Source organism: Anastrepha ludens, chromosome 5, assembly GCF_028408465.1.
Source record: "Anastrepha ludens isolate Willacy chromosome 5, idAnaLude1.1, whole genome shotgun sequence".
NCBI classification, from domain to species: domain Eukaryota; kingdom Metazoa; phylum Arthropoda; class Insecta; order Diptera; family Tephritidae; genus Anastrepha; species Anastrepha ludens.
This window is the reverse complement of record NC_071501.1, coordinates 33,792,274-33,805,998: the sequence shown is the minus strand read 5'-3', so window position 1 is coordinate 33,805,998 and position 13,725 is coordinate 33,792,274. Positions and strand designations below refer to the sequence as shown.

Genomic DNA, 13,725 nt, shown 5'->3' with positions numbered 1-13,725 from the left:
AAGGAATTAAGTATCTTGGAGTAATCCGCGATAAGCTCCTGTGGAAATCACACGTTGAAACAAAGACAACCAAAGCACTGACAGCCTTCCGGCAGCGCAAAGTCGTCTTTGGGAAAACGTGGGGTCTTTCTTAAAGCATGGCCTTATGGATCTACACGGCTATGATAAGACCTATTGTCACCTATGCATCAGTGGTCTGGATGAGTAGACTCTCTCTCTCGTGGGAGTCAGGAGGACCTTATCAAGACTACAACGCTCTGTGGCCATCTGTTGCGTCGAAGCTTTTCCGACTACTTCAGGCCCAGCATTAGATGCTCTGATCAGTCTACCACCACTTGATGCTTTCATCCAAGGAGAGGCTTTGGAGGCCATCTGCAGGCTGAAACACAAAGGGAACTGGTACGGCTCCTCTCCAGCATTGGAAAACAGAGAAGGCATGGACGTGGATCCAACGATTCTCACCATGCCCCTTGACTCCATGCCATCAAGAGTTGTACATGAAAAGAGATACAGTGTAGTGCTGCCAGAGGCCCAGTTGGGGCGAAACTCAGAAAATGAGCCCGCAAAACACTTCTCTCGCATTTTTAGGGATGGCTCCAGGACCGAGCACGGCTCCAGCTCTGGGGTCTACGTGGAATCTCACGGGACAAAACTGCCCTTTACTCTTGGAATGGATGCATCTGTGTTTCAAGTGGAGGTGCATGCTGTTCAAGAAGCGATGAACTTTGTTGTGGAAACAGATAGAGAGTCAGTTCTGTATGTGTCTGCAGCGTTAGCCAAGCTGCGCTCATGGCCTTAGACAGCCAGAATGCACTCTGAGGCCTACTTTCTTTGCCCGGAGCCCGTTCTGCCACTCCTTTCTGCAGCCATCAAAGCCACGGTTAGCAAACGGGTTACTCTATCCCACAGGGGAGATTGGAAGGCTGATAGAGGCTGCAGATGAACAAAACTGATGTTACCTGTCACGTCCGACTAACTGTCGCAGATCCTCCTCTCACTAAACAGAGGGAACTGTAGGAGTTTGGTTGGACTGATGACGGGCCACTTTCTATGGGCAAAGCACATGGGAAATGTGGGTGTCTCAAACATTGCACTCTGTCCAGCATGTGGAGAGGAGGATAGAGGATGAGACGGAGGACCACTTTCTGTGCATCTGCCCCGCCTTCGCTCGAATCAGGCTTAAGGTCTTTGGCACTGATGTGTTAAGAAGTGACCACCTTGGCTACTTGGCACCACAAGATCTGCTCAGATTTCTTCGGAGGTCGAGCAAATTTAAAGAAAATTTAAAAAGGGAATCCGAGTGCAGTACAATGGATTTAATTGTGTACTTGCTAGTCTGTGCCAACAAAAAAAAAAATAATCAACAACAGAAGAATGCAAGCCGGAAAGCTTTTTCGCGGTTGTAGTTTTCAAAGGTTTTTAAAATAACAAAATTTTATGATACAATTGTGAACACTCACTGATAGACAAAAATTAAACCATCAAAATAATTTATTTATGTCTGCTTGTTGTCTGATGATTTTTTAAGGATACTAAAATATTTTCAATGTACACCGAAGGCCCTAGTAGCCAGTGTGTCAATTTAGTTTGGATTATATTGTATGTATCCCCTATAAATAATAACAATAATTTTCAATGTAATAAATCAAAAATTCACGAGCAACAGTAGCGATTCTTTCCAACTTCCCCTATATCCCTATTTTTGTTTTTTTGGAGGACTTCAGTGAACCTTTTCGATAAAAGAAAATATACAAACAAGGCAAATCTATACAAAGTGTTGTCGATGGGCGTGCTGATTTATTTTGTTTTTCGCCTTGAACACCAGAAAGTCAGAACAAAATGAAGAGATGACGTTCTTATGTACAAAATGTTATTATTGGTCTGGTCACACCACTATGCATAGGGTCGCTATGAATACGTATGTATGTACAAAATTCTGTCAATCGCTGGAGACAAACATTTTTTTTGTAACTTTGCACTCACTTGTTATGAATGAAAAAATTTAATTGTAAGAAGAAGCATCCAGCTTGTGCCATCTTTCCATAGAATAAGCGCGCGATGATAGAAGCCAACATTCAGCAGAAAAACAACGAATGACAGCAATAAACTACCTTTTAAGCAGTACGGCAAGCGAACAACTCATCAACTGAATCTGCACTTGCCCCTGCACCTGCACCAACAAACCACAAGTAACTGTGTACATACATATGTAAGCATGCCGTTTGAAATGCTGCTGCTTTGCCACAGTAGTATTTTACCGCTACAAGCCTCTTAACTTGACTACTCAAACTAAAATGTCCCTGTCGTGTTATTAAAGCGGCGCGAAGGTGTGAAAACATTCAAGCTAATAAATGTCGCTTGGGAGATCAGGCAATCAAGTCGAAGCAGACGACCGCATTTCGTCACAATTGCAATGCGACAGCAGGTGAATGAAGGTGCCACGCAAATATTTAAGCATACGTTTACAATACTTCCACTCAAGCATACGCTCACAAACACCCACACACACACCCACACATCATCTGTGTTTGGTTTAGTGAAAATGGCAACAGCAAAAGCGACAATGTTAACGAGCTGCCGTTATGGAAGGTTGATGTTTTTGTTGGTGCTAAAAGTTGTTCACAGCCTTATGCAAATAACAGCAGGACCTACATTTGTGTTAACAGTAATGTTATGCATATGTTAAATGTGATGTTATGTGAATGCTAAGAGAACAGCAGTGTTAGAGCATTTCGAAACGGTGTTTTATCGCTGATAAGGGCAAGTGAAATATAATTTTTTTTTATATCAGTATTTTTTAAGGAAAATCAGAAGAAAAAATACACTGGGAGAGGAAGACAATTTTTTCCTCTCCCATATATTCAAGGAAAATTGTCCATATATCCATAGCAAACGAATTCACGCCGATATTTATAAAGGAACTTTCAAAATTCGCATCTAGATGTTGTTTTAAAATAAAACATGAAAAACTTTTAGATGCAGGTTCCACCATATTTGTCCAAAATATGGCACTTAACAATTAATATGGGAAAAATGGCATCATTTAAATGCTCACCAAGAGCACGTCTACAGGCTGTCATACGACAATTAGAATTTTCAGGACCCACTCATTGAGCTCTCATTTTTCAGACCAAAATATATGTACAAATTAAGACTACACCAATTTTATATATACATAACAATTTTCCAAGTCACTTACCGCACTTTTCTTAGTACTCACGCCTCAACATTTAACATAAAAAATTATCTCGCAATAATATTTCAATAATTCTCTTTTTCATTTTAATCTTCATACAAACAATGATAGTACAACTTTTATATATTTACAATTCTAACTGACGTCGTTATAAAATTTTCCATTATTTATGCAGAGATTCGGATATCTTTCGCTTGGTGTAGTCTCATAGTAGTCGCATGCTGATGCTGGTTTATCGCCTGTTTTGTACATAAAACTTTTTGCCAAATTTGTACGTGAGTAATTGCAGGTGATATGCACGCAATATTTGCGCGTAGTACAGTTATCACAAAATGCCACACCACAGCCAACAAATGCAGCGCGTTCGTTTGCCATCGCAGTGAAATGACCGATTTTGTGCCAGTCTGGCTCACTAGAAATAAGGATTTACATATGTACGTAAATTACATTGTTTTAGGTTAATGCTAATTTAAAAGACTTCAGCCATGCAAAGCAATAGTTTATGAATTTCATATAAATAGCAAATAGTGCGCGTTTGCTGAATGAACGCCAGAAACGTGAGTTAGCAGAAGGGGCCGTGAACATTTCATTTACGAGTATTGTGCGTGAAAAAATCATAGTGGTTTTTATTTATATTAAGCATTGAACAATGAAGGAATGCTTATGCCATTCTGCTTGCTTAGGCAGCCATAGTAACTTAAAAGCTTGGAAGCTGTTTTTCGAATTCTTGTTTAGCCCTGAGTTACCTTGCGTTGTTGAAGCAAAACGCGCGTACCTCACAACCACCGCGTGAACCACCACCAAACCGGATGCTTCTACTTCTTCGCAAAATTAATCATTCAATTGTTCTTAGTTTTTATTAAAACCAAAAAAAAAAAATGTTGAGTGATGGAAATCCTTATTTTGATCTTTATGCACTCCAGTGCTTATCTGTTTGTACACTGTAATGCCCAGTTCATAAGTGCGAAATGTGATTGGCGCACAACGCCATTTGCAAACATTATACATATTCCGATGGAGTGATACATTTTGCGCCACCTTGTAAAATGGTCATTACTTGCGCATTAGAAGTATCGCACAGTGTGATTTGTTTCATACGTTTCTAGCCTCTTAATACATTCGTTACAAAAAAGTTTTGAGTATGGGAATAAGTTTCCGTCCTTCCGTAGCTAAAGTTACGAATTATTTAAACAGTTAAATAATACCTGATATCATCTGAAGTATGTGCCATTGGAAGTTACAACTTTACTCCATATTTCAGGCAACATACGGATTCCTCTGACGAAAATTCGAATTCTTTTGAATTGATTCATTCATTGAGCCAGTTTGCGTTGCTCTTGTAAGAAGTGAACCGCTCTCCAATAGGGGCTGACTGCATTGATCTTAACAGATGGTAATGCGAAGGTGCAATGTCTAGGGAATACGGCGGGCGGGGCAAAATTACCCAATACAGTACCTCTAAGTATTTCTGGACCGATTTAGCAACGTGTTTTCTGGCGTTGTCATGCAGCAAAATCAGTTTTTCATGTCTACCGTCCAACTCCGGGCGCTTTTCTTTGAGAGTTCGATTCACTTGCATTAGCTGCAGTCGGCAACGATGACCAGTGATGGTTTCAGATGGTTTAGGGATCCCATAATAGGTGACACCCTTCTGATCTCAACAGATGCACAACATAACCTTTGAAGGATGAATAAAGTATTCGCTGTCGATGGACCTGATTCACTTAGGTGGCTCCAACATTTCCGACGCTTAGGGTTATCATAATAGATTCATTGTTCATATTGAGTGACGATGCGATGCAAAACACCTTTTCTTTTCTGCAGTTCAAGAAGCATCTCACACGTCACCAAACGTCTCTCGATATTCCTCTCCTTCAATTGATCTGGCACCCAATTACATGCTTTCTGGACCATTCCCATTGCGTGCAAACGTTTACCGACGGTTGATCTGCTAATATCCAACTTTTTACACACATCATCAAAGGTTCGACATGCATCTTCATCCAATAATTGTTGTGGTTGGGTATCTTCCAATTTCGAAGCGATGTCCCTTCGCGATCTTCATCACGCAAGTCGAAATTGCCACTTTGGAAGCGTGGAGACCACTCTTTACAAATTGTATTTTATGGTGCTTGAAATAGTATCAGCAGCGTCACCTCTTTTACGAGAGCGGAAACTTATTCTCATACCGAAGACATACAGTTTCTTTTTTTAATAAAGTTTAGTTAAATATTTGAATTAAAGGCATTTGAGTCTCATAATAAGGAATGAGGAAGTATAAGAATTATAAGAGATGAAATTCTAGTCCCTTTCAGAAATATTTTCGGAGACAGTAAATGAGTCGAGTAAGTTCTTGCAATTATTTTAATTTAACGTAGTTTTTCCAAAAATATATTTCATCCTTTAACAAAGACCACAAGGCCATTGATTCAACTAGTTATTAGGACCGGGTATCATCTGCGAAAAATTATGTTTGTTTTGCGGAAAAACGAATCGCGGCATTTCTTTAATTCAGTATCAAACATTGTACCAATTGTTAAATTTTCATAAAAATTTCGCACTTTTTTATAAAATTGTGGTTTCTTTTTAATTTTGAGTACACAATTGTACAGGCCAATTTCCAGAAATACCTGTTCAAAATAGGAAAATGCTAACACTCCCAGACATATACGGTGATGTAGCCGACGATAATGCTGAACACACCTTTTTCCAGTTCGCACGTTGGGAGCAAAAACGTCGAACGTAGGAGAATACAGTCAGTCATTTAAGCATTGAAAATGTAATCCCCAAGATGCTAAACACTGAAGAAATGTGGAAACCATCAGTGGATTTGCGGAAAATATACTGCAGGTGAAAAAGCGAGACACATGCATAGATCTAAATAGGAAGGAGAAATATGGAACGCCACTCTGAAGTAATCTTCAAGCAAACATTCGTTCCTCTTTCATTCCATAAACGTTTCGAGCACCCCTTGTATATTAGGCTGTTTTTTCAGAATAAAAGCTTAGGCGTCCAACATATCCTTTACCATATTTTAAGCCAGCAGTGAGCTGAGTTATAATTGCTTAAAATCTATTTATAGTTTTTCATTATTTCCAAAGCAATCAAATTCTTTATTTGTTTCATATTCACTCACCCTCCAGGAAATTCTTCTGCCAACTTATTGCCATCCTCCACAAGAGCACATTCTTCCCACCAAGCATCCACAGCCCTGAGCACTACTTCAGGCGCTTTAGTGTACATCTCACTATCCCGATTTTTTGTGAAAAGATTTTGTCCGGCGCCTGGAAATCTTTCGGTGGAACGACACTCATCGTGCGCCATATGGCAGCGTTTTGCATGCTCTCCAGCTATATAAGCCAATTCGTCATCCCACAGAACTTCCCGCATGCGAGTGGCAATAGGAAATTTTCCACCTCCCTTGAATTCCTGCTGCCCTCCAGCCAGTTTGTTGCGATACTCATTGTGGTGATCAACAAACAAACGTTTCAATTTGTTTGTCATGGGAGCGAAAGCTTTCACTTCACCTTCGCGAGACTTGTGATTCCAAAGTAAATTAAGTAAATGCATAATTTTGGTTGTTCTTTATTTTAAGTAGACAGACACACACACACACATCTCTACTTACCACAGTTTCAGGATGGCAGATGAAATGTTTGCTTGTTTGACATAATTTCTTCTCATTTTCTTCCCCACAATAAAAATATGCATTACCCAGTTTGAATGACAATGCCACGAGTAAGACTAAAACAATATTTAAATGCATTCAAAGTATTTTAGCTGTTGAAGAATCAGAAATCAGAATAAATAACTACAAATTGATTTTCGTCAGTTGATGTAATAAGTAAAGAAAATTTATTTCTTCTGATTTGAAAGTAAATAAATTGCAAAGTGTTTGCGATAAAGAAAGTGTTTTCGGAAGGACCGAACATCGAATTTTAAAGCCGAGCCGAAACCTAAGCGAACAAAAGCCCAATAGTTTTTGGAATTTTTGCCTTGTTCGCGCTAGAGCTGACCTGCAACACTGAACTTTTGAGCATAAACCACAATCGATGGAGGAGCAGTTAGATATTTCAAAGCAAATATTTTTGAACAGAAATTATAGGGCATTATTCATGTTATCAAACCAATGTTACAAAAACTAAGTTAGATTGAAATGGTTGCCCATAGAGGGCGAAATAAAAAAATACATCCTTTGTGATACCAATGCTCCTTTACATAAGAAGGGTGGGAAGAAAGGAAGAAAGAAAGAGAGAGGGGGGCATGGATGTGTATTTATTGCTGACGACCAAACGATGACTGAGTGATGGTGGTGTTAGCCGCTTCGTACTGCCAACAAAGTCCATCAGTTTTTTATATGAATGCCTGCTATATGAGCAGGCGTCGCAAGCAGATGAGAGCCAAGATACTTATAACTTACCCCCTTGAAAGCGGAACAGCTAAGTAGGAGGTACTGAGATGGTTCCACCTCTACCTCAATGGAAAGTGACGCAAAAAAGACTCGAAGTAATTGCCGATGAATTGGCCAACTGCGGATTAGCCTTTCCCACACACGGACCAGACCCATTAATCGGAATTAGTTATGCAGGAATCATGAATTGGATCTGTGATTATGCATGCAATTTACATAACGAGCGTTGGTTCAGTCTAGAACGCCGCAGAATTGCAAAGTGTTTTGTGATGTGAATACTGTCGAACTTTTGTCTAAAACTTGGTACAAAAGACGTTTGGTTGATGGTCGGTATTATTGCTCGACACAACCCATGGGATCAGCATATGACCACCATTGTAATGATTGAGGATCCGATTTGCCTGTCTTGCTTAGAGGAGGCCGACGGCCCTGAGCATTTTTTATGTGAGTGTTCTACCTTTGCTAAAGCAAGGCTTCGAATTTTAGGTGCCGATATCATCAGAACAAGTAAAATTCGTTCTCTCAAACTGGAGCATATTTTCAGATTTGCCAAAGAATCTGGTTTATTCTCAAGCTATATCTGCCTCTGTGTCTAATACTTCCTATCTCTTTCTCTCTATCACTTCCCTCCTTTCCCACTTGACTATCTAGCTCTTTACTTTTCAGTACTTTGAATATAATGGGCTTTTTAGCCTGAGTATTTTGGGTGTTACCATTGTCTAGGTGCTTCGTGGCTCGCTTTGTTTTTCAAATTTCAATTTCAATGTCAAGTTTCACAGCATGTGTAGCTCGCGGCCAGTGTTCCGTAAGAACACTCACAAAATTTGGGAGCTAATATAATATTTTTCTAACCTCAGACGATCGCTCTAGCGCGGCGAGAGAGATTTCGCGATCTTTCATGTTTTTGTACTTACGCAGTTCTCGTTGGATTGACGTGAGGCACACCTCTCCCAGAGTAGACGGACGGTAGTCAACGGATCCCAATCCTCTCATTTCGCAGGGAAACTTTCGCACAGGTCGCCTGTCTGGTCAGCTCATCCGCCTCGCAGTTTCCTGCAATGTCGCTATGACCAAATACCCAGATGAGCTTTATATTGAAGACTTCGGATACGAACGAAAGTGAAGTCAGGCATTAGATTAGACTCTTTAAGAGGCAAGCATACTCAAACAAGTTCCGAGAGCACCATCATCGAGCCCGGGGTCCTAGTTGCCGCTTGGTTGTCATAGTAGATATTAACCTCCGTGACAGTTATTACACAAATGATCAGTGAATCAGTTGCTTTTTTACACTGCAGTGGTCCGGTAATCTGAATTTGAGTCTCCTTGCGAATACTCATATGCCAACAAACCCTTCCAACTTTGAGCCATCCGTGAAAAGGTTCACCAGGCCTTGCTTCCAAATATGCTGGGGTAGCTGTCCTTGAAGGAATATGAGGGGAGAATGTTGAAAAACTAAGAGCTCATAAAATTTTTGAACAAAATGAAGATTTCTATCAACACTTCACTCCAACTGCAAGCCAATTCTTGCATTCCAGGCGATGTGCCCAGCATTTAGCAACAAGGCTGCCGGCATTGACGGAATTCCCGCCGAATTACATGTTCCGGCACTCGAAGTGCCGCGAAAAAAGAAAGTCAGTAATGGATTTCAAACGTAATAGTGTAATTTCATTATATATGGCTGGAAAGTCACAACCAGCGATTGTTCGTGGGCCCGAGCACCTTAAAGTTAATAAAGTGTTTGTTTATCGCACCATTACTCGTTACAATAATACTGGTAACATCGCGTAACGTCATGGAGGAGAAGAGACTTGAGCGAAGTCCCCGGCGAAGTGCTAATAAAATGGCGAAAGAACTGAAAATATCTGACCGTAGCATTCGCCGCATACTGGAAAATGATCTCAAGGTCAAGCCGTACAAGATGCAAAAGGCGCAAGATCTCACACCAAAGCAGCAATAAGTCAGGCTTGAGAGAGCGAAGGAGTTGCTTCGCTTGGCCGAAAGCTCAAATTGAGCAGTTCGTAAACGACGAAAACGATAAGTTTTATTTGACTGACCGTTCATACGAGAATTTGAGTCATCTCCCGGAGGCTGCACTCGTCACAGGTAATGGTTGGAGCCGCTAGAATCGCAGATGAGCGTTCTCCAATCGTTTTCATCGAACTTGGCGTGAAGATAAATGCGAAATATTTTCGGGAAAGTATTCTGGCGGTTGCTTTGAAGCCGTGGCCAGACGAACGTTTCGGTGGCAGACCATGGACGTTTCAGTAGGACACGGCACTGTCTCACAAAGCTCGAGTGAGCCAAGAATGACTAAAACACAACTTTCCTAACTTCGGAACGCCCATACAATGGTTCTCAATTTCACCCGACGGGAATGCGATGAATTATTCCCTTTGGTCCATTTTGGAGAGCAAGATCCGAACTAAAAGATTCACCAGTCTCGCGACGCTCAGAAAAGCTATTGTCCGCGAGTGAGCCAAGATGTCTGCAAGTCACATTCGGACAGCTTGTGATTCGTTTCTGGACCATCTCAAGGCCATAGTCAAGACAAAAGGTGGTCATATCGAGCAAAAGTAAATATTCTAAATTTTATATTATTTTGGCACAGTTTTTACTTCGAATTGAATGAAAGTAATTTTCCCAACTAAATTTATGTCCTTTTAATTGGGTACACTTTGAGTGCCGCACCCTGTATATCTTTGATACGGACAATATGCGAAAATGCTTGCTGTCGCGTGCTACATAAAGGGAAACTATCTGACCCCTTTGATATGCAAAGCGTCGTTCGCCAAGGGTGTATCCTATCACCTGTGCTGTTCTTGCTTATTATTGGTGACGTCTTGAATGCTGCCCTGCTACAGCATCTTCTGCATCTCGATTATGCTGACGACATATTTAATTTAACGTTATCCTTCAACAGCTTTTGGTGGTACAGATGAAGACGTCAAATTTTGCCCATCTTACATGGTTCGGGGCTGCTGATTTTGCGCCGTCCCATGTGTTGTTCGTATCTGCGCTTTTCAAGTGATTTTTGCGGGTTCCAGCCATCTATTCGGTTATCTCGAAGAGAAGGGGCGACGCCTGCATTAGTGGTGGTGAATGGATAGCTGATATTGTGGAGCATATTCCAAACTTGGGAGTAACTCTCAGCAGGTCTCTCATTCTAACACAACTACCAACCCTAAAAATCCTATTTTAAATCTTACTCCACAATTCAACATCAACTCAGATCATCAAACTTCCTCTTCGATCCATCTCACAACCTCAGGCCTTTGATTTTCTCCAGTCCACCTTCAACAACATTCATAATAATGATGTTGATAGCCATAAATAAGGAACACATTACCTGCTCATAAATAAGTAACACATTACCACAATTCATCAGCGAACTGCAATTCCAATCTCACCACACTTAAAACTCAACTTTCAGCAATACACAAACTAACTCAACATCAACACAACAACCTACTCAACTCGATTGAAAGCACCCTATGACGGTAGAGGAAGAGGAAGAATTTTAATTTCTTCTCACTTTTTCACTATTTTTCTTTATGTTTAAAATTGTACAGTGGAACCTGAATGGTTATACAACAACTATACAATATTTGAAGTACTCATCAAAGAACAGTCACTAAATGTTATTGGTGTGGAAGAAACTGATTTTGCTGCAAGAAGCTCCTGTCCATAAGCAATACGGTGGTTTTTTTCGAAACTTAACTCAGAATACCATGAATAAACAAGGTACCATAAAAAAAAATATCTATTTAAATAAGCTTTCGTCCAAGTGAAGTCCAAAATAAACAAGACTGCGTCGTAAAAATGTTTTCGATGGCGCCATCTCTTTAACGAGTTAGTGCGTTAAAAATTACATCCATAGCTGAGTTCCAATGAAAGTTTGGTGACATTCGATTCAGTGAAAGCGAAGTTATTGCGTCTAGAGTGTCAGTATGTTTGTGTCATCGCTACAGAAATGAGTTTCAACCAAAGAGCTAATATCATTTTTTTAAATCGGTTAAAACGTTTACCGAAACATTTGAATTTATGAAAAAAGTGTATGACGCTGATTGTCTATCTCGTCCCATGAGTGGTTTCAGAGACGGTTGTGAGGACATAAAAGACAATGAACATGCGGACCGCCCAAAATCACTAATCACTGAAAACTCCAACGAAATTGTTCGCAAATTTTTAAATTAACCAAAATCATCGTTGAAATTCATGGAATCGGAGTTAAATATCTCCAAAACATCGATTTAGCGGATTTTAAGTGATCACTTGAGCTTACGAAAGGCCTGTGCATATTTCATTCCGCACAAGTTAACTGAGGACCAAAAATTGCTTAGAATTCAACATTCGAAAGACCTCATTAAAGAGGCGAGAAAAGACGAGAACTTCCCTTACAACAATGCAACTGGTGATGAAACGTGGTGTTTCCAAAATGAACCTGAAAATAAGCGTGAAAGTGCCGAATGGAAGGTTCCCAACGAGCCACCACGCAAAAAATCGCGTTTGGAGAAGTCAAAAATCAAGTCGAAGCTCATTTGTTTTTACGATTCCAATCGAATTGGCCTCAAAGAGTTCGTGCTAAGAGACCAAATCGTTAATCAAATTTTCTATATTAGCGTTTTGAAGCGTTTGTTGCATGAATTCGCCCTGAATACTGGGAAGCTGGAAGCTGGCGCCTATTGCATGATAATGCACCATCTCATCGATCCGCTCTAGTGACTTTTTTTTTTTGTCTAAAAATCGCATTTTAACTATCAATCACTCTCCGCATTTACTTGATATGGCTCCCTGTGTTTTCTATCCATTCGGAAAAGTGCATTTGGCTATGAAAGGAAAACTTTTTGCTTCCGCGGAGACCATCTAAAAGGCTTGTACCGACATCCTGAAAGACATTCCGGTCAATGACCTGAAACCCTGATATGGAATAACAAAACGCAAATGACAGCTAAACGTAGTTTTGTCTATGGTTAAGTAGAAAATTTGATAATATAAATTTTGTCAGAAATATATAATCACAGTAATTTGTATTCTATTTGAATCATCATTTTAATACCGCGACCAAGACGATCGAATCTTTCCCGACAAGAGCGCCGTGAAGAGCGCCGCGTTAGTATGTCTCGACTTCGTGCTTCTCAATCACAAGAGCAAAGCGTGGCAGCCCGTGAAACGGCTCGCTTGGCAATGCGAAATCGTCGAGCGAATAACAGAGATCAACAAGTAGATCATTTTCGACGCACAAGAAGAGAATTATCAAGTGCTGATTTTAATCGAGCATCGTTTCGATATGACTGCAACACTGATTACTGCTTGCATCCTAGAGTTTGCAATGGGCCAATGATCGTTGTTTGCGAGTATTGTGGCGCATTGAAGTTTTCGGGAGAAACTCCCGGATTATGCTGCCTTAGTAGAAGAGTGAAGTTGCCATTATCGACTCCGCCACCTGAGCCATTGCATTCATTGCTTTGTGGCGAAACACCAGAATCACGTAATTTTCTTGCAAACGCTCAAAAATACAATGGTTGAAAACCTCTTTCGAAAAGCTTTTATATCGCGCAAAACAGTGTATCGAGGCCAGAGAAGACTATTTTGAATAAATAAACTTGAAGTTATCAGAACAAAGCTCCTGTCGTTTCTATTTTAGCTCATTCTTGTATATTTTGGACTTCACTTTGTGTATCCTCTGAATTTATTTCCCAAACTACTTAATTTCTTTAGTAATTCATATGTCGATAGTGCTTAATAATCTTTTCCAGAAAGTTGGCTGCCATATAAATTAACTTTCCTAGTCAACAAATAATCTTATTAGAGTAGTGAGCCGTAAGCCCTGGGAGCTAATGCTGTTTTTAATCTGAAATAATAATTTATTGTTATTTTTCGTTTATTTATATTAATAAATAAGTAAATAATTAAATTTTCAACCAATGATTAAAATTAATTGTTATTATATGGAAGAGAAGCAAAATAATGAAGATCCAAAATAACAAATTAAAACAGACACAATTTTATGTATGAATAACAATTTTCCAAGCCACTTACCGCACTTTGGTTAGTACCCACGCCTCAACCAGCGATATCACATTTAACATAAAAAATTATCTCGCAATAATACTTCAAT

General features: G+C 39.9%; 1 protein-coding gene across 1 annotated transcript; it reads right to left on the bottom strand.

Moving 5' to 3' along the window:
- Positions 1-3,276: 3,276 nt before the first annotated feature.
- Positions 3,277-7,009, bottom strand: LOC128863999 (antigen 5 like allergen Cul n 1-like). Its single transcript, XM_054103457.1, has 3 exons — positions 6,825-7,009; positions 6,333-6,733; positions 3,277-3,608 (listed from the first exon to the last, which is right to left on the bottom strand). The coding sequence occupies exons 1-3, from the start codon at positions 6,960-6,962 to the stop codon at positions 3,332-3,334; spliced, it is 816 nt and encodes a 271-aa protein (XP_053959432.1). The 5' UTR covers positions 6,963-7,009; the 3' UTR covers positions 3,277-3,331.
- Between the last annotated feature and the right edge of the window lie 6,716 nt (positions 7,010-13,725).